General features: G+C 41.4%; 2 protein-coding genes across 2 annotated transcripts in view; one reads left to right on the top strand and one right to left on the bottom strand.

Moving 5' to 3' along the window:
- Positions 1 to 1,311: 1,311 nt before the first annotated feature.
- On the top strand, positions 1,312 to 20,035 carry rnf150b (ring finger protein 150b). The gene is made up of 7 exons (XM_022677295.2): positions 1,312 to 2,016; positions 5,086 to 5,336; positions 8,790 to 8,861; positions 11,810 to 11,892; positions 15,646 to 15,742; positions 16,198 to 16,402; positions 19,096 to 20,035. The coding sequence occupies exons 1-7, from the start codon at positions 1,590 to 1,592 to the stop codon at positions 19,194 to 19,196; spliced, it is 1,236 nt and encodes a 411-aa protein (XP_022533016.1). The 5' UTR covers positions 1,312 to 1,589; the 3' UTR covers positions 19,197 to 20,035.
- The window catches only part of LOC103024383 (protein phosphatase methylesterase 1), a 32,371-nt gene continuing 30,061 nt past the window's right edge, over positions 19,807 to 22,116 (bottom strand). The window contains exon 14 of the mRNA XM_022677293.2: positions 19,807 to 20,704. Within this exon, the coding sequence (XP_022533014.2) occupies positions 20,689 to 20,704 (16 nt within the window). The 3' untranslated portion in view covers positions 19,807 to 20,688. The remainder of the gene's footprint in view (positions 20,705 to 22,116) is intronic.

Here is a 22,116-nt window from a genome sequence, read left to right as displayed (position 1 = left end):
ATATATATACATATAAATATATTATTATTATTATTATTATTATTATTATTATTATTATTATTATTATTATTATTATTATTATTATTATTATTCAATTTAATTTAATAATCAAGACATTAAATCACCATCTCAGTTGATCAGGTTACGGTCAGGGAATTGTAGAGGACAAACACGGTTTTATGTGTTCCTTGATTGTTCTCATGTCTTTATTATTAATCTACAATGTAGAAAATACATTAAATAAAGAAATAAAAAAAAAACATTAAAAGAGAATGTGTGTCCAAACTTTTAACTGATACTGTATTGCGGTAAGTAAATAAATTGTAAATAAATTGTAATATTGCACATGGTGGTGGTAAACAAACAATGCTATATGGTGAATTGCACAAATTAGAGCACTTGAGCACCAATAAGTATGTCACGTGACTCTTATTTTTAACCAGGCTATTTATTTTTCAACACGAAAAGTCACAAAATAAACTGAAACATTAATTAATAAATAATAAAATATTATATTTGACAGAGGAGCGACGTTACCACAGAATCTCTAACAGAGAGGAGAATACCCGCTTGAGAATGTGTTCCCGGTTGGTCCAGCCACCAGATGGCGCTCCCTAATGAGCTTAAAATGCGTGGGTTTATATTGAGAAACTGAGCAAAACCAGGGTTTATTAATGTTAAATAATTTTCATACTGAAAATTTTACTCATTTCCTCAGCGCGAAACAATATCAAATGTTTAAGCACTGCAGACCTCATTTTAAAAGCGTTTAAACTCCAGTTATAAACATTAAAACAACCAGCCAGTCAGCTCACAGCAGCAATAATGCAGCACCTTCACTGCAAAAATCCCGTTTTCTGTAGAAAAATAACATATTTAGGTACGTTTTTGTACTTTTTTTAGTGAAATACTTTCTTCTACTTTCTGAAATTAAAGGAATATCCTGGACCAGTAGTTAGTTACTATTTTAATGTGAGTTTTTAGCCGTTTAGCTCCCCTCACCTCCATTCATTTAGGACTCCCTCTCGGGCTCCCTCTAGCGGTGCGCAGTTATTTACTGATAGATCGGGGGAGAAACGGGCATTGGGCTGTCTCTCTATAAACCTGCTCTGATCACGTGACTATTTTTATTTTATGATTAATTTGGATAATATTTATTTATAAAAACTCAGAACTCACATTAAATACATTATTAATAAATAAATAAATAATTAAATATTATTAATATTTAACACGGGAGTGGTGTAACTGCCTCCGGTCACTCTGACGTTTCCGGTATATGGCAGTGACGTGTGGCACTCCCACGGTCACGTGTCTGTGTTATTTTGACGCGAGCTCCGTGTCGAGGGTCCGCAGCTCCGAGAGCGCGAGCCGCTTCTCTCGCTTTACATTACAGTAAATAAACAGGCAGGTCCGGGCGCGGAGGCGGATAGACAAGCAGGGGAGCCGGACGGACCCGCGCGGCCATGCTCGCCGTGCTGCGCGAGGCCAGGTGGTAGCGCGGAGCGGAGACCGCAGCGCGCGCCGGTATGGCCTAGAGCCGCGGCCCGCCTGCGCTCTAGACCGCGGGGGGCGGGAGGCGGAGGAGGATGGCGGCGGGCGCGCGCCTCCTCGCGCGGCTTCTCGCGCTGCTGCCCGCGTTGGGCCTCGCCCTGGCCGCGGCGGACCGCGAGGAGTGGTACACGGCGTTCGTTAACGTGACGTACGTGGACCCGGCAACGGCGCGCGTGCGCACCGAGCGCAGCGAGTGCGGCCGTTACGGCGAGCAGTCCCCGAAGCGCGAGGCCCGCGGGCTGCTGGCCGTCGCCGTGTCGCCGCGCGAGCGCCACGCCTGCCGCCCGGGCACGCGCTTCGCCGTTCCGGAGCGCGCGGGGGCCTGGATCGCGCTGGTGGCGAGCGGCAACTGCACGTTCGCGGAGAAGATCAGGCACGCGGCGGGGCAGAACGCGAGCGCCGTGGTGGTGATGAACGTGGGAGCGACCAACATCAACGAGACCATCACCATGGCTCATGCAGGTACGGGGGATGGGGTGGGGTGGGTGTGTTATGGATGATTACAGCCGCGACTAATGGTTACTTTAGTTGTCGACTGTTCTGATGATTATGTTTTTCAATTAGTCGATTAGTCAGCGAATATTGCGAATATCTACAATATGTACACTGTTGGATTAGTTGGGCTGCAATGATGGGCCCATTTGCAAAGCCATGCCCACCTGAAACTCACCTAGCCCAGGTCCCACCTATGCGAACGAAAGCTGCAGGGATTAGTCAACATGATCAACAACTATGGTTATAACCAATTATAATCACAGTGGCGGAGGGTTAAGGGGCTGCTCACTCACTCAAAAACACAACAGATTACATATTTACAGATTGTATTATTACACATCATGTGTGCATTTAAAGAGCATTTAAATTCCACGTTCAGCTGTTTCAGTTCACTTTTGAATCAAAGACAGAGAAAGTTAGGAACAGGAACCATATTCACAGGAAGCAGAGATGGAGGGCATGACAGAAAAAATAACTGTGACTAATCGACTTATCGAATTTAGTCGACTACCAGCATAATCATTAGTTGAAGCCCTTGTGAGATATGGCAAGTTTATGATTTGCACAGCTGCCACATTAGACCACTGCATAAAAAAGCAGCAGGGCAGAGCTGTGGGTGTTTCCTGAAATGTGTTAGATGGGAAACACTGACTTAGTCACTGAATCCTTTCCAGATCCCTTTATTTAGTCTTAGATTGGGCCCAGACTAGATGTAATGATGCAGCCTCTCTCCTGAGAGTCCTCCTGACGTTTGCTTCAGCCTGGGCCCTGATCCTCAGGCTTCCAGCTGTGGTCAGGATGTGTCATCTCCTCTCACATCTGGGAAACATTGGAAGTCTGCATGCCTTAAACAAGACAGTCAGACCTTCTGCCACATCCGGACCTTTAACCCTGTGCATCCCCAGCTTAAACGTGGCACTCTGGTGTGTCACAGTTCCATTATAAATGAATGGACAAAAAGAAATGCTCTAAAATGACTGAAAGTTAATAAGGTTTCTCTTTCTTCTATAAAGTTACCATTTTTGATTGGACAGTGACGTTATGCTCTGTACTGGTTCTGGTACTTATACTGCAGCAGTCTCAATTTTTAATTACAGTGTAATTACTAAACATTACAACCTCCAACCATTGTTCATTCTGATTCTTGATTTTGAAACTGTGCATATTGCCTCCTTTTGATTGGCTGCTCGGTACTTGGTCTTATTCAAAGGCATTGTTTCCTAGGCGGGAAATCTCTTTAATACTGATAGCACCGCAGCAATTAGTCCATATAATCAACAACACTGATTATAAACATTTGCTCCCTATTTAATTGTTGTCTGATCGTTTGTAGTCACACTGCATTACACACAGTGCTGGAGACAGTGAGTTACTCAGTTTACACTTATACTTTTGATTAAACTATTAAGGATAAGATTTTATTCAAGTTTTATCAGTCACTGTTTAAAATGCTATGGGAAAGTGTTATGTTATGTTAAGGCAGAGACGACAACAATGTGACATTTATAGGTGTACAGACTTGTACAGGTGAGGTAAATCATGCATTGGAATGGAATCCACGGCCACAGGAAGCAGTAATTGAGAGGATGGAAGAAATATTAAATGACTAATAAAAAAAAATCTGATTAGTCAACTACAAAAATAATTTTAAATTCAAAAATAAGTTGCAAAAGTTTGGAGTTTTGTCAGGAGAAGGAGTCAGCAGAATACAATTAGGATTAAAATGTATATTTTTTATCTTATATTTTTTGTTTATAACATTTCAGTAACACTTTATGAACATTTCAACTGGCTGCCATATGTGTTGCTCTCCCTCTAAATCTATCTCTCTTTCTCTCTCTCTCTCTCTCTCTCTCTCTCTCACTCCCTCCCTCCCTCCCTCCCTCAATGTCTGTCTCTTTCTCTCTCTGTTTCTCTCTCTCTCTCTCTCTCTCTCTCTCTCTATATATATATATATATATATATATATATATATATATATATTTCTCTCTCTCTCTATATATATATATTTCTATCTGTTCTGTCTCTCTCTCTCCCTTTCCCTCTCTTTCTATGTCTGTTTTTCTCTTTCTTTCTCTTTCTGTCTGTTCTTTCTCCATGTCTGTTTGTCTCTATATATATTTCTCTATATATTTTTCTCGCTCTGTCTCTCTCTGCCTCTCTCTCTCTCTCCCTCCCTCAATGTCTGTGTCTCTCTCTCTCTCTCTCTGTCTGTTTCTCTCTCTATATATATTTCTCTATATATTTTTCTCTCTCTGTCTCTCTCTCTCCCTCTCTTTCTATGTCTGTTTCTCTCTATCTCTTTCTATCTGTTCTCACTCTATCCCTCTCCCTATCTTTCTATGTCTGTTTCTTTCTCTCTTTCTCTTTCTATCTGTTCTCTCTCTTTCTATCTGTTCTCTCTCTCTCCTCTCTCAATTTCAACATGCTGCCATATGTGTTGCTCTCCCTCGAAATCTCTCTCTCTCTCTTTCTCTCTATATATATATTTATATCTATATATTTTTCTCTCTCTGTCTCTCCCTCTCTTTCTACGTCTGTTTCTCTCTTTCTCTTTCTGTCTGTTCTTTCTCCATGTCTCTCTCAGTTCAGTTCAGAGGTGCTTTATTGGCATGAATGATATTACATACACTATTGCCAAAGCAATTAATAATACAAGTGAACAGATTTATAAAAAAAATGCTACTAATAATAACAAAAATAAAATACATAAATAAACCTACAGATTAAAGAAAAAAAGGTTGGGTGATTAATAAAGAAAATAACTAAAAGTAGTCATAAAAAGCATGTTAAAGTTAGATTAATAGAAGTGAAAGAGGTAACGCTAATATATTAATATCAATATAATAGTAGAGAACAGATGTTTTAGATATTAGTACAGATATTAGTAATGATTGGTGGACGGTCTCACCGGTAATGTATTGGGCAGAGAGTGTGATCAGCTCTTTGCTCTCTCTGTCTGTTTGTCTTTCTCTCTCTCTCTCTCTCTCTCTCTCTCTCTCTCTCTCTCTCTCTCTCTCTCTCTCTCTCTCACAGGTACGGGCGATGTGGTGGCGATAATGATCCCGGAGCCTAAAGGTCGTGAGTTGTTGATGTTGTTGGAGAGGAATATCTCGGTGCACGTGCAGATCACTATCGGAACACGCAACCTGCAGAAGTACGTCAGCCGCACCTCCGTCGTCTTCGTCTCCATCTCCTTCATCATCCTCATGATCATCTCTCTGGCCTGGCTGGTCTTCTACTACATCCAGAGATTCAGATACGCTAACGCCAGGGACCGCAACCAGGTACATACACACACACACTTTTACACACGCACACACACACACTTTTACACACACACACTTTTACACACACACAGACACACACACACACACACACACAGTATACAGACATCAAGACATCTACGCAGGTAAATAGAAATTGTTTTTGTATATATATTATATAAAATATATAAAATATAGTATACTATATGAATACTATTTTATAATAAGTACTATTTTGTCAAAAAAGCTTCAAAATGTAAAACAAAAACTGTACCGGAGAAAGAAACCCTTTTACCTTTAATAGAGGTCACTTTGTATATGATAACTGTGTAATTACTAGAAGTGTAAGGGGCTATGCTTACAAATCATTTGGTAAAAAACGAAATCATATATTAATTTATTTTCTATGTATTAATTATTATTATATATTACTTTGTTATTATCATTAAATTGTTACATAGTTAAAGTTATAATAATGTAAACGTGGAGCTGCAAAGCCGCTGTGAGTCACCTGACCAACGCATATTTTGAGCAGTTAGCAGCATTAGCATGTTAGCATGGCTGCTGGAGTAGAGGAGGAGCTCCGCCTCCTGCATGGGTTAAAGCACACACATATGGAAGCCTTTAGGATTGACTGTAACATTTACTGACTAAACCGCTACAGTATGCAGCACTGCAGCACCAGAAACCATACGGCCATGGGGATGGGTCCAGCACGGGTACATGCTTACAGCACCATCAGCCAGTCTGTGAGATTTGTAGTCATTGTGTACACACACATTATGTTTTATGGACAGGAGTTTATCAGGTGTAGAAGAGTTCAGGTGTTTCATTTAGGTCCATTGCCATAGTTGTATTAAATCAAGTACCAGACAGCCTATATAGATGGAAGGTTTGGAAGCAGCTTTTGATGAGCAGAGCTTTTTGTGGTTCTCATCTAAAATTGATCCAGCTGTGCTTTCCTGTTACAGCACCACACTGGAGTTCTCTCAGCTCTTTACAAAACGATCCATTCTTTCACTAATGTCTGTACAGGCAGACTGCAGGACTGGGGGTGGATTTTATACACCTTTGGCTGTGGGACTTAACGAAACACCTGAACTCACTTCCTTCGCATCACTCTCCCATACAGCTTCTCCTTGTGCAAAGTGCGCTGTATTGTTGACCGATGCACAGTGACGCCATCTGCAGCAAGATGATGCTGCAGCTCTTTGGAGGTGGTCTGTGGATTGTCTGTTCTTGACTGTTCTCACCATTCTTCTTCTCTGCCTTTCTGATATTTTTCTTGGCCTGACACTTCTGGGCTTAACAAAAACTGTCCCTGTGCTCTTCCATTTCCTTACTATGTTCCTCACAGTGGAAACTGACAGGTTAAATCTCTGAGACAACTTTTTGTATCCTTCCCCTGAACAACTATGTTGAACAATCTTTGTTTTTAGATCATGTGAGAGTTGTTTTGATGAGCCCATGATGCCACTCTTCAGAGGAGATTCAAATAGGAGAACAACTTGCAATTGGCCACCTTAAATACCTTTTCTCATGATTGGATACACCTGGCTATGAAGTTCAAAGCTCAGTGAGGTTACCAAACCAATTTTGTGCTTCAGTAAGTCAGTAAAAAGTAGTTAGGAGTATTCAAATCAATAAAATGATAAGGGTGCCCATACTTTTGCACCGGTCAAATTTTGGTTTAATGCATATTGCACATTTTCTGTTAGTACAATAAACCTCATTTCAATCCTGAAATATTACTGTGTCCATCAGTTATTAGATATATCAAACTGAAATGGCTGTTGCAAACACCCAAATATTTAGAACTAAAAATGATTAAGATTAATAGGGGTGCCCAAACTTTTTCATATGACTGTATTTAAATGATATACCTCTTAGCTTCTGAATGCCAGACACAGAGAGAGGGACAGACAGACAGACAGACGGACAGACAGACAAAGATAGAGTGAGGGAGAGAGGTAGTGTGTTCCTGAGAGCCATTTATTAGGTTTTGTGTTGCTGTGGTTTACTGGTTGTTTTATTGTGTAATTTCTCTTCTAACAGTGTTTAAAAATGCATGAAGGTGAACAGCTGCACTCTGCACCAGGATATTCGGTTATAGTAGTATTTCAAAAGTGTATTATTTAGTATGTGTATTGGAATATGAAGTATATGTGGACTATGTCCAAATCCAGTTGCATTGCTTTTATTGTTAGTACTTCACTACAATGTAAATGTACACTGTCTCTACTCATAATGTACAATTGGTGTCAATCAATTTAATTAAAATTAGAAATCACGGGCACCGAGAGATCCAGCGGTCTAAAGCGCTACCACTATGAACAGGAGGTCGCAGGTTCAAACCCCCGCTCATGCAGCTTTGCCATCAAGCTGCCGGCGCTCAGAGGGAGCACAATTGACCCTGCTCCCTCCAGGTGGATAGATGGCGCTCTCTCCCCACATCACTCCTAGGATGATTCCCACAGCACAGGGCGTCTGTGAGCTAGTGTATAGGAACCGAGTCGCTGCACTTTCCTCCAAGCGCGCTGTGATGCTGCTCGGCAATGCTGCATCAGCAGCAGCTCGAAAAGAAGCGGTGGCTGGCTTCACATGTATCAGAGGAAGCATGTGCTAGTCATCACCCTCCTGGTGTGTTGGGGCATTACTAGAGACAGGGGGAGTCCTAATGAGTGGGTTGGGTACTTGGACGTGTAAATTGGGGAGAGAATTCTGTCATTGTTCAAATTCAGTCAAGACGTCAGAGTTTAATAATCTGTATTTAAATGTGAAAAGAAGAATGAACATAACATTGGCAACATTTGAATTTGGTTTTAATTGGTGGTATCAACCCTATTTTATGGGGTTAAATTAAAGATTTTTTATTTATTATGTTTTTTTTTTGTGCTTCCCTGTTCTTTTTTAATGTGCTGAGTAAAATATCTATGGTTTAAGTGTTAGTTATGAGATTTAATCCATATTTTAGCTTAATTAATCAATGGTCTACCGTAGCAGAACTCAACAGTAATGATGCAGTGTTTATATTACCAAATAGAACTACGCTCTGTAAACTTGATAAACTTGGTAACATGATTTTCTTGCATCTAGGCATCACTAGTATTTACTGCATTTGCATAATTTTTTTTAAATAATAGCAGAATATATAAAATATGTAAATACGTGTGTTGTTCTTTGAATCACTGCCTAAAGAGGTAATATTAAATGATGGTGAGTTTAATGATTACATTAGTGTTAATAGAACAGAACTAGAGGCTATCTGTAACAGTAGCAGGCGAGGAGATAAGGCTGTTAATAAAGTCTCTTATCAGCTGACTGCTTTCTGTTTATACACTAAATCCATTTACTGGCCCACTTTACTGCCCAGCACTGATAAAGCAGAGGTGATGAAAAGAGATGATAAGGTGATCTGCTGATTATTAATTAATTAATTAATTAATTTATTTATTTATTTATTTCCTGGTCTAGAGACGACTTGGCGATGCGGCTAAAAAAGCGATCAGTCAGCTCCAAGTGCGGACCATCAGGAAAGGAGACCAGGTGAACACACACACACACACACACACACAGATGATATGAACCCAACATATTTCATGTTTTATATGCTCAACTTCATTTCATCTATTAATATACATCCATTCCTGCACTTTATCCCAGCTGCACATTCTAAACAAAAGCTAGTAATGAGGTAAAAATGATTAAATAATAATGTGATTTCAAACAGCTGACCAACAAGTGATTATATTCATGATGCTGGTTTTATTAAATGTGGTTATTAGCTTATTAGCTTCTAGCCTTCTTTGTTATTTAGAGTACAGAACGTCTCCCTGGTCTTTTAAATGAATGTTGATTTATTAATTTAATAGCTTTATCTAACTATTTTAAGCCAGACAGACACTGTGTGATTTTTTTTAATCAGGTGCGGAGAGCTCATTCACATGTTTGAATGGTTTGTTCTTTACGAAAACGCACCTGATATATATGCTGACACTGTAATCTGACTGGCAAGCTGAGAGACTGCATGTCATGCAGCCCTTAAGCAGTAGTAGAAGAAGCGCCAAATCCCCACGAGCCACGCCCCCATTAATCCACCTGCAGAGTTTTAAACTCGCGGATGAGCACATCACTTTCCTTGGGCCGGGTCAGGCTCCAGGAATTAGTCTGTTTTTTAATACTATATTTATTTTATATAAAGCTATGGTATGATAATCACCATATAGCTAAGTAACCAAGTATTAATGTTAACAAAAATGATTGAAATAACAAAAAGTGAAAGTGAAAGTTTTCCTTAACTGAAACTAAATAAAAACGGTAATTAAATTAAGAAAAACTAAAACAAATAATTTATTTATATAAATGTGGTATATCATGATTAATATCGTTAACGTGATATAAAAAATTCCATATCGTGATATATCATTTTTTCCATGTCGCCCAGCACTAACAGCAGGTGAAATTTATTCACAATCCGTGTTCACTGTAAAACATTACAGCCACATTAAGTTGTGTGAACTTATTTGTTCTTTTCAATTCCAATTGCCATGACAAGTTTAGTATATTGAACTCAAATTCCTTCGTTTTACATAAAAATAACTTAAAATAACATATTGTCTTAACTTCCTGTGAGTTATTCAAATTTACCCAAGTTTATTCAACTTACGTTTTTAAGTTATTGGTTAAAAAAAATGAAAGTGTGAAGATTTGAAAATGCAGAGAGGTAGAGTGATAGGCAGCAAGTTAGAAAAGACTGGAGTACTTTTTACAACTTTAAAACCGTGGGCGCATTGGGCTAAACACTTTTTAACCGACGCATAGCAGTTAATAATAACAAGGAGCAAAAAACTAAAGGGGATTACTTTCAGCTGCGTGAGTCACCAACACTCCAAAAAGTAATTCTGTGTTTTAGTCAGAAGAACTAATGTTATTAAGTTGAGTGAACTCACCGGCCAGTACAACTCCATTGTTTTCAACCGGAAAACTTAAAAAGGTTTGTTGAGCCAATGAAAAAATGTGATTTCAACCAACTTTTAGCTCTTTCTACAGTGTTGGTTCCTGGTACCATATATCTGCATATTGGGTGTAGCCGCTCCCTTACTTACCATCTTTGTGTTGTCTGTTGCCCAAAGCTACCTTATTCTGGGCGTGCACTAATTATAATATATACGTTGATTGCCAGGCCAATATTTGCATATTGGGTGTGGTCTCTCCCTTACTTACCATCTTTGTGTTGTCTGTTGTACAAAGCTACCTGATCCTGGGCGTGCAGTAATATAATATATGTGTTGATTGCCAGGCCTCAGTGTTGTGGGCTGTAAGAGCACATTAACTTTGTTGTGTTTGTAGTGATCACAGTATGCTGGCTTTGAGCTACAGAGTTCACTCTTTACTGAGTTTACTCTTATTCTGCCCCAGCAATATACTGTCAGTATTGGCAGTTAAATAATAATGTTAAAAATGTTTCTAATACTTATGGTTAACTTAAAATGATAAGTTGTGTGAATATTACTGAAGTTTTACTAACTTGAAAGTGTGTGTTAAAATAAAGCTGAATTGTTAGTTTATTTGACTAAACAGAACATTTTTTAAAAAAGGACAAATTAAACACTTGAGTTGTTTTAACTCAGTGCATCAAGTTGAAACAATAAGTAATGAGTATTTGAACAACTTGTTTAACTTAACATCTTGAGTTCATACAAATGTTTTCATCAAGTTGAGTTAACTCAGCTTTTTAAGGCAGCAGGGGGACTTATGTTGCTGAGTTTAACCAACTTAAAATGTTTTACAGTGTTGTTTCCTAACTGGACAGGTTGATTTTACAGAAGTGTGGTTGACTTGGAGTTACATTTGTGTTGTTAAAGTGTTCCATTTATTTTTTTAAGCATTGCTTAACTATAATGATGATGTTATGATATTAATAAGAACAACAATGATCTAACACTTTGGCTCATCTCCAGCTGGGACAGTCTGTCATTATCCATACAGCACTGAACTGTTGATATACAATAATTTTAATGGAGTGGACAGAATACAGTATTACCCTAACACTTATCCAGCTACTTTAACTAGCATAAGTAATGTTAATGAAGGAGTTAACTCTTCATCCAACACAGACTTGATTATTGTTTGTTTCATTTATTTGTTTGTGCAAACTGTATGCACGTCTTTTAATGGGACTATGTTTGTGCTTGTGTACGTTGTGATGCTAATGCTGAAATGATGTATTGTGCAGCCCTAGACAAGGATCAGGTTTTAGAAACACTGGTGTCGTGGATAACAACACTGCCTTCCCCATGACAGACAATTTCATTTGACCAGACGAGAAGCTGAGCACTGCAGTCTTTTTAGTTAAAAACTTAAACTGTAAACAGTTTGACAGTAGTTACAGTTTACTGGTTTTAATCCAGGATGAGTTTCAGTGTGTGTGTTTTTTTTTTTTTTTTTAAGTTTTACACTTGTAGTTATGTGATGGTTCTGTGTGTGTTCTGCAGGAGACTGAGTCTGATTTTGATAACTGCGCAGTGTGTATTGAAGGCTATAAGCCCAATGATGTTGTGAGAATTCTGCCCTGCAGGTAAGGATGCATTAATGATTCTAAACACACACACACACACACACACTTCCTGCCCCTGTCTTTCCCCCTTGTCTCTTTTTGTATTAAAGGTACATTCTGTAGGAAATGAGAGTGGGCGTGTGAAATAGTTACAGCAGTCCAATTTCAAAACATCTCAGAGAGTAGTCTGCCCCGCCCACCCCTCCCCAGACGCAAAGCTTATTTGGGTTGCCAAATTCAAGAGGCTGACTCACTACATATGTGAATGTGGGCATAAACCGAAGTGCGGGGACGATTTGAAAACAACCAGAGCTTCTCTTGAAACTTGTGCTGCTGTCCTCCGTGGAGCACTGTTGATTCATTGGCATTCATTTAGCTGCTTCTGCTGCTCTTAGCTGTGAATGGAGGTGAGGTTTGTAAACAACTTTGCCCCGGAGACGCTTCAACGTCCCGCCCTTTCGCCGCTCGCGTCACAGGTTTGCTGGTTCCAGACCAGCAAGATTGTGGGGCCAGAACGGAACTGGCTATTTTGCGCTGGAAACGCAAAGAACCGTTCGAGAACCTGGCACCAGCACCGGCACCATGCCGGTGGAAAAGCGCCTTAAGGTACTCTCCATCCATCCATCCATCCATCCATTTTCCTCCGCTTATCCAGGGTCGGGTCGCGGGGGCAGCAGCCTAAGCAGGGAAACCCAGACTTCCCTCTCCCCAGCCACTTGGGCCAGCTCGTCCGGGGGAATTCCAAGGCGTTCCCAGGCCAACCGAGAGACATAGTCCCTCCAGCGTGTCCTGGGTCTTCCCCTGGGCCTCCTCCCGGTGGGACGTGCCCGAAACACCTCACCAGGGAGGCGTCCAGGAGGCATCCAAATCAGATGCCCAAGCCACCTCAACTGGCTCCTCTCGATGTGGAGAAGCAGCGGCTCTACTCTGAGTCCCTCCCGGATGACTGAGCTCCTCACCCTATCTCTAAGGGAGAGCCCAGACACCCTGCGGAGGAAACTCATTTCGGCCGCTTGTATCCGTGATCTCGTTCTTTCGGTCATGACCCAAAGCTCATGACCATAGATGAGGGTAGGAACGTAGATCGACTGGTAAACCGAGAGCTTTGCTTTTTGGCTCAGCTCTCTCTTCACCACGACGGACCTGTACAGCGCCCGCATGACTGCTGACGCAGCACCGATCCGTCTGTCGATCTCCCGCTCCATCTTTCCCTCATTCGTGAACAAGACCCCAAGATACTTAAACTCCTCCACTTGAGGCAGGACCTCCTCCCCAACCCGGAGAAGGCATTCTACCCTTTTCCGGCTCAGGACCATGGCCTCGGACTTGGAGGCGCTGATTCTCATCCCGGCCATTTCACACTCGGCTGCGAACTGCTCCAGTGCGAGTTGTAGATCACGAGCTGATGAAGCCAATAAGACCACATCATCTGCAAAAAGCAGAGATGCTATCCCAAGGTCACCAAAACGGATCCCCTCCACACCTTGGCTGCGCCTAGAAATTCTATCCATAAAAGTTATGAACAGAATCGGTGACAGAGGGCAACCTTGGCGGAGTCCAACCCTCACTGGAAACGAGTCCGACTTACTGCCGGCAATGCGGACCAAGCTCTGACACCGGTCATACAGGGACCTGACAGCCCGTATCAAAGGGCCCGGTACCCCATACTCCCGGAGTACCCCCCACAAGACTCCCCGAGGGACACGATCGAACGCCTTCTCCAAGTCCACAAAACACATGTAGACTGGTTGGGCGAACTCCCATGACCCCTCCAAGACCCTGCTGAGGGTATAGAGCTGATCCAGTGTTCCACGGCCAGGACGAAAACCACACTGCTCCTCCTGTATCCGAGGTTCGACTATCCGACGAACCCTCCTCTCCAGGACCCCCGAATAGACCTTACCAGGGAGGCTTAAGAGTGTGATTCCCCTGTAATTGGAACACACTCTCCTGTCCCCCTTTTTGAATAAGGGGACAACCACCCCGGTCTGCCAATCCACAGGAACTGCCCCCGATGTCCACGCAATGTTGCAGAGTCGCGTTAACCAACACAACCCTACAACATCCAGAGCCTTAAGGAACTCCGGGCGGATCTCATCCACCCCCGGTGCCTTACCACCGAGGAGCTTTTTAACCACCTCGGTGACCTCAGCATCCGAAATTGGAGAGCCCACCCCAAGGTCCCCTGGCTCTGCTTCCTCAATGGAAGGCGTGCTGGTGGGATTGAGGAGGTCTTCGAAGTACTCTGCCCACCGGCCCACAACGTCCCGAGTTGAGGTCAACAGCACACCACACCCACTATAAATAGTGTTTGTGGGACACTGCTTCCCCCCCCTGAGACGCCGTATGGTGGACCAGAATCGCCTCGAAGCCGTACGGAAGTCATTTTCCATGGCCTCTCCGAACTCCTCCCACGCCCGAGTTTTTGCCTCGGCAACCACCCGTGCCGCATGCCGCTTGGACTGCCGGTACCCGTCAGCTGCTTCCGGAGTCCCACGGGTACTCTCTGCCTTGTTATCCCGACTGCACCCAGACCACGGATATGAATGCTAACACTCAAGTTTTAAACGAATTTAAACACCAGTCCCTAGTAAGCTAACCTAGTGGTGGTGATAAATTACCTGACTGAATTAGCTATAGCCAGTTAGCTTACCTGTTCAGGAGAAAATGAGCGAGCAGCTCTGGGTTGGTCTTGTAGTCTTTTTGAGCTCTAACCGTACGTGCACACTGGAACGCGACGAGTCGCTTGTATTGCCAGGTGTTTGTCGCTTGAGGGCGTGTCAAATTCAAATCCACGTGTGTATCATTGTCCAGCCTCCGACAAGATAAAAGGCACAAAAAAGCCTCAGTTGTTCCTGCTGATCAACGTGGTTCCACCTAGAGCTGGGCGATTAATCGGTTTTATCGATTAATTCGAATTTACAGTTAAGGACGATGTGTTTTTATGAAAATCAATTTTCTCTGAGTTTCTCCTAGCTCCCTCCCTCCCTCCCGCGCGCACCCTTCGCCCCTCCTTCCCCCCCCCCCCCCTTCCTCTCTCCCTCCCGCCTGCGTACCCCGCCCTTCCCTCCCTGGATGTTCTCACTGTTTACAATTGTTTTTTTGCTTGTTTCTGGTTGTACTTTAACTACAAAGGGAACATTTTAAGTGAAAACAAATTAAATAGGAACTAGTTTTTAACCGTTTCTTTATCATCTTTAGTTTGAGTTTTAGTAGGGGAAAAAATCGATTTAAATCAAAAATCGGATTTAAAAAAAAAAATCAAAGATTTTTTTTTTTTTTGGGCCATATCGCCCAGCTCTAGTTCCACCCCATTTACCAGAATGAACCAAAAATTCAGAGAGCAGAAGCCTGAGGACCTTGGACCGCCTTGTATGTGATAGGTCCAAAGAAAAGCTAGAAGCCAATCGGGTTAGAATGTCACTTCATCGTGTCATCATTCATTTGCATAAAATTGAGAAGATTTCAACTCCGTGTCGCTTGTCGCCTCTCACGTGCCGTGGCGACAAATCGCGCCCTGCCATAGAAAATGAATTGTCGCCTGACACGTTGTCACTTTCCAGTGTGAACGCAGGGTAAGTCTTCTCCACCTTTTAGACTGCACACATAAAATAGTAATGTTCTGCTGATGCCCTGCCTGACAAGAACTGCCAGTGCTTTAACTCAGCATGTTTCCTTAATATCTGATGATGCATCCTGATCATTTTATCATTTACTACTGAAAATAAGCTACATATTGGTCCTTTAAACTCCTGTTCCTCTGCTCTCCTCCAGGCATCTCTTTCATAAAGGCTGTGTGGACCCTTGGCTGGTGGACCATCGGACCTGCCCCATGTGTAAAATGAACATCCTCAAAGCCCTCGGTCTCACGGTACAACCCTGAAAAGGGACACTTGAGTTTCTCTTAAATCTCATGTTGGCTGGCTTAGTGCTTAATATCCAGTGTGTTCATAATTGCTCACATACTTAATTCACACTCAGCTCACACAGCTGATTATTATTATATTATTATATTTTCTCTCTAATTATCAGAACATTTCATATTTAAACATATGTGCATTTATAGATCATTAAAATCCCACATTCAGCTGTTTCTATTGCACTGAAGCGAAGATAGAGAAAGCTAGGAACAGGCGCTGTACCCACAGGAAGCAGAGATGTATAACATAATCAGAAAAATAATCAATAGATTACTAACTAATAGATTAGTCGACTCCCAATTATCATTAGTTGCAGTATGTGTATATATATATATGTATTTTACATTAAGACAGTAGCAGTTTGTAAACTGTGTGTAAATGTGTTTTTTTTTTTTTTTTTGTCCAGTCGAGTGCTGAGTGTCTGGACGATCTTCCCCTGGACTATGACCTGGCGGTCGGGGGCGTGGCCCTGAATGCCATGGTGATGAGCGATGACGTTATGGGCGTTGACATCGCTGGGGGGCGTGACCCTGGCATTCGGATGGTGGGTCTTCCTCAGGTCCTCCTGGACTCTGAGCCCATGTCTGAGGATACCATGGCGACAGAGCAGAGTGAGTCTATTGCCTCTGTTAGAAGGCCGTTCATGTATTGGGAAATACGGTGGTGTGAAAGTGTTTGCCCCCTTCATGATTTCTACTTTTTTGCATGTTTGTCACTCTTAAATGTTTTACATCATTAAACAAATTTAAATATTGGTCAAAAACAAGACAGGTAAACACAAAATGCATTTTTTAAATCAAGATATTTATTATTAAGGGAGAAAAAGGCCCTGTGCGAAAAAGTGTTTGGAGGGTTTTTGAGCATGAACGGCCTTTTTAAGCTCATGCCACAGCATCTCAATCGGATTCAGGTCAGGACTTTGACTAGGCCACTCCAAAGTCTTCACTTTGTTTTTCTCCAGCCATTCAGAGGTGGACTTGCTGGTGTGTTTTGGGTCATTGTCCTGCTGCAGAACCCAAGTTCATTTCAGCTTGAGGTCACAAACAGAAGGCTGGACATTCAACTTCAGAATATGTTGGTAGACAATGAAATTTATGGTTCCATTTATTACAGCAAGTCTTTCAGGTCCTAAAGCAGCAAAACATCCCCAGACCATCACACTACCACCACCATGGTTTACTGTAGGTATGATGTTGTTTTTCTAAAATGTGTTTTTAGAAACATTTATGCCAGATTTAATGAGACACACACCTTCCAAAAGTTCAACTTTGGTCTTGTCAGTCCACAGAGTGTTGGGGATCATCAAGATGTTTCCTGGCAGAATTGAGACAAACAATAATGTTCTTTTTGCTCAGGAGTTGTTTTTTGTCTTGGCACTGTGCCATGCAGGCCATTTTTGCCCAGTCTCTTTCTGATGGTGGAGTCATGAAAGTTGACTTTAACTGAGGCAAGTGAGGCCTGCAGTTTTTTGGATGTTGTTGTGGGGTCTTTTGTGACCTCTTGGATGAGTCGTCACTGCGCTCTTGGGGTAATTTTGGGCTGCAGGCAGCTTCTGGGAATGTTTACCACTGTTCCACGTTTTCACCTTTTGTGGATAATAGCTCTCACTGTGGTTAGCTGGAGTCCTGAAACTTTGGAGATAGCTATAAATAATCTTTTCCAGACTGAAAGATCTGTTACGTTGTTTCTCACTTCTTCCCAAGTCTCTTTGGATATTGGCATGATCTCTAGCTTTTGAGTAATTTTTGGTCTACTTTGCTTTATCAGGCAGGTCCTATTTAAGTGAATTCTTTGTTAAGAACAGGTATGGCTGTAACTGCTGGTGGGGGATGATTTACAAAGTTTGCAAAGAGGTGGTTGTCATGTCGGATGGAAACACAACATAAATACACTGCCATTCCATGGATGTACACAGAATGTCAAACTAAGATGGAGAACAAAGTGCAAAACTTTTTTTTTTATATCATTGTGATCAGTGGTCCAGCCGCACTTAAGAACTGTATTTAAGTCTGACAATTAATTTCACTGATAATGGGAAACTGCATATGACCTGCATGACCACAGACAGTGGAGCCAATATGGTGAGAGCCTTGGATCTGAACAGCTGGACTTGTCTGCCATGCTTTGGCCACAGGTCTTTATATATGTAAGTTTATATATAAATATTTAAAGCGATCGGAAAGTTAATATAAAATTAAATGACATGCTGGTTTATAATACCTGTTTTATAAGGAACCTCAAACAGTTGGAACTAAGAAAATAAATATTTTAAAATAACTCTACAACAATTTACATAATATGAAAATGTTTTGTTTACACATAATTATATGATAGAAATAAAAATATATTTTAATAAACTTTTAAAATATAGTTAATTAACCTTTATTCTCTGACTGCTCTTCTTGATCTTAATGACAGTATTTTAAATGTTGCTTTCACTGCAGTATTACTTTTTTTATAAATTACATTTAATGTCATGTGTACTCTCATTAGGTATATATATTTGTAACTCCCTTAATATTTGTTCTACATTCTAGACATTCTTTTGTTTTGTATTCTTTTTTTTATTCGTATATTACTCAATATGACTGTTTATTTCAGGATAAATTAAGTTTTATCTTTAAAAAAGCAACAGGTGTTATTGGAAGATCAAGAAATGTGTGTGGAGTTGATATATGTTCATTGGAAGTTAAAATGTGTACAGTATGATGATTTAAGTTCAGTCTCATTAATACATAAAGATCATTGTGTTGCTCACACAATGTCTGTTTACAGGAAGGTGGTCATCATATTTTCCTTCAGCTGGAAAAAAGAGGGACTTGAGTAAAACTCAAACAGAAATCACCTTAGCCACCTTAACAGAAGCTCATTACCAAGTAACCAACATGATGGGGTTCCAGATTTGCCATAAGGCAATTTCTCCGGTCCTGAAGGCCAACAAAAAGACGAGGCACTTGGCACCAACATGGCAAGAAATTGACGTGATGGAGTCTATCAAGAATGCTCTTCTGTCTGGAGACAGAAGATAAATGTCTCACTCACACAATTAATTGGCTTTTTATACATTATGTTTAGCTGTTTCTATTGGTTTTAGAGATCGAGGACATGCCAGAAATAACCGTTGACTAATCGACTAAACGACTAATCGAAAAAATAATCGTCAGATTAGTCGACTACCAAAATAATAATTAGTTGCAGCCCTAATATGTATATGCAGGTGTGACTGACATAAAACCAAAAACTGGCCTGCGTGATTGAGGAAATAAATACTGTGTGTATTAAAGAGGTGCTGTTGTTTCCTCAGGTGAACTTCAGCCAATGGCAAGCGGCAGTTCTGAGGCATCCCTCGCTGTGGGGGCGGGGCATTTAGACTTGGACACACCTGCAGAGGATGTGAAATGCTGAGCCTGCCACCGCCACTCCCACCGAACACGAAAAACCATGGACCCACGGACTGAGTTGCCTGAGTTGCCTTTGGGTGGTGGGCTGAAGTAACCATGGCAACAGGCCTGGGGGCAGGACATTTAAAAGCGGAAATCTGGCGGAGCTTCCGGACAACACTCTCGGCCAATGACATCACACTACGACGACATCACTGCCTGCTGCACACTGAACTAACTCTCACTCTCTGTCTCTGTCTTTCTCTCTCTCTGTGTTAATCTCGATCTCTCTCTCTCTCTCTTTTAAAAAGCACTCGCCCCCGTTTTCGGCAGACAATCTGCTCCGTTCTGCTTGACAATCAGACCGTAATTCCATTCCTTTACGGAATCTTCTTCCATCACATCCTTACCGAAACCCAGAGAATCACAGAGAAGTTCCCAGAATGCTAGTTTCCGAACAGAATCCAAAAAACAACAATAAAAAAAAAGCAGTGTTTATTTTTCTATAGGTGTGCACTTGAGATGGAAACAAAAGTTCAGTATTTGAAGACGCTCCAGAAGATGTTGAGGAGGAGGAGGAGGAGGAGTTAGGAACACGTTGGAGGTGTTTACACACACTAAACTCTACAACCTGAGAGTATTCTGCTGGCGTGAGAGGTGTTAAGGCGTTTTTCCCCAGGAAAGTGCTCTTTTACTCTTTGGACTCTTGCGGACCACGGCATTTCATACGACTTTAGAGCATGAAGCTGCAGGCCTTACACACCTGTATTTGTATTTAAGTGGATTCCATTTAAGTTGTATCTCTTGTTCTTCCACTGTTTTGGTTTATTGTACATTGTAAATAGAAGTATTTTGTCAACCTGATCCTCTTTTTTGGGAATTTTTCCTCATTATTCCACAGTTTTTCATCATGGACTTTTATCAGATGGAGAAATTCAGTCATTTGGTACACAAACACACACACACACACCATTATTTGGAGTTGACTGACCTGCGTTTTTCATGCACCTAATGCCTATTTATTCACTGTCCACAAAAACACACACTACAACACAACACTACACTACTGCGTTCAAACGGAGCCCAACACACACTCAAAAACACACACATACTGCCTCCCACAAACACTGGGTTTCCCTTTGAGCTCCTGCTCTTCAGTGGTCAATATAAATATTTTGCACGTGGGGTCAGGCTGTGCTTTGAATATGAATAAATTTTATTGTGATTTTTTTTGGGTAAAGCTTTTCATTCTGATTTGAAATGAAATGCCGTTTTCAGATTAAATCAGGTATCTTGGCACTGATACACAAATCACCTGTAGTTCTAGGTGACACACACAAGAAAAGGTAAGTCAGAAATAGTAAGAAAGCTGATAACTGCTGCTGAAACTAGTAGTAAACTAGTAGAGAGGTAAGACTGACATGTAGAAAAAAAAAGAACAGTGGAACAGAAAGAAGTCAGGATTCTTCATTAGAGAGCTGAACTGGAGCTCCTGCCTCTAGAAGGTGCCGGTCAGCTCAGCGCTGTTGCAAACTGCGGAAAGAGAGGGAAGTCCAGATATTAATACAGATCTTTTATTCAGTTGGTTTTTCAGTCTTCACTCTAAACATGTTTTTTTTTTTTTTTTTTTACTTCTTTTTACTTGGTTCAGCCCGGGACCAGTAAAGCTAATGTAGCTAACAAGTAAGAGTAGCTGTTTTCCATTTAAGCTCTGATGTTGGCTTTAAAAAGTTTATTACCTCTATCTATTAGTGCCTCTTTAAAGTGGACATGAAACAAGAATTTCAGTTTGTGCGAGTTTTCTAAGGGATAAAATATAATGGAATTTATTTGGGGGTAATTTTTTTTATATAAAATGTTTACATACTAAGTTATAATATATTTATGTTTGTTACGTTTGCGCTAGTGCGCCGCCATTTTGCCCGTGCAGCACTGGTGACGTCACGAGTTTGGTTGGTGAAGAGCCCAGGTATAAAGCTAGCGGAAAAGAGCTTGTTGTTTGTGGAGCTCATGGATGAAGACGAAGACAAAGCTGAACTAGGCTAACATTGACAATTTGCACAGAGAGCTTTCCTGTATAAACCTAAGCAGAAATTTTCAGATGCTTTTCTGAGGGAGAGACGTTTTGGGAGTGTTTATTCTCTCTCTACGTGGAGCCGTGCAGAAACCCTGCAGCAGCCAGTCAACAGCAGGTACTGCCATCCAGTTAACTAGCTTGTTTATATACACTTAGCTATATAACATGTAAAGTCCTTAGTTCATCAAAACTGAATAATGAAACGTACATGATTTAAGTAAATATTAAAACACCAAGGCGCTTTTTTGTTGATAAACCGTTCAGTTTAGAAGTTAGAAGGCTTGCTAGATAGCTAGATAGATCTAGTTAGCGTTAGCTAGTTAGCTAGCATTGGCTAGCTATGGTAAGATAGCTAGATAAGTAGCTAACGCTAGCTTTGTTATCTTTTAATTGTCAGCTTATCTAGACTTTGGGTAAAGTTACCTCTCGCTGCTCTGCTGGGTGGGTGCGTTGTTTGGCTCGTACAGCTGCTGCTTTCATAGTAACGTTACCCTCAGTCGGATGGTCTGTACATCCCAGCTGTTCAGAGGAAGAATAAAAACGAAGGAAAAAAGCCTCGGACTTTAGCTTATTGTCCGGCACTAATGCTCCTGACTCAAAACCCCTCTCCCCCACATAATCCTCGTCTAGAAAGTGCTCGCTACAAACCGCTAGCATTGCAGCTAACCGGAGGATTCTCATGCTTCAGCGCCGCTAGCCACCGCGGAAGAACAGCTGTCCGCATTGAGACGAGGTTCTCACTCTCAAATTTTACTACACCCAGTATTACTACACCCAGGGGCAATTAGTGGGGCGTTCGGGAACCAACCTCATGATGTCACTTTCAGCGCTGGGACAAGATGTTGCTGCGCTTATTTAAAAAAATGAC

This window comes from Astyanax mexicanus, chromosome 13 (genome assembly GCF_023375975.1).
Source record: "Astyanax mexicanus isolate ESR-SI-001 chromosome 13, AstMex3_surface, whole genome shotgun sequence".
NCBI lineage: Eukaryota > Metazoa > Chordata > Actinopteri > Characiformes > Acestrorhamphidae > Astyanax > Astyanax mexicanus.
The sequence above is the reverse complement of the archived record's forward strand: the minus strand, read 5'-3'. Positions and strand labels throughout refer to the sequence as shown.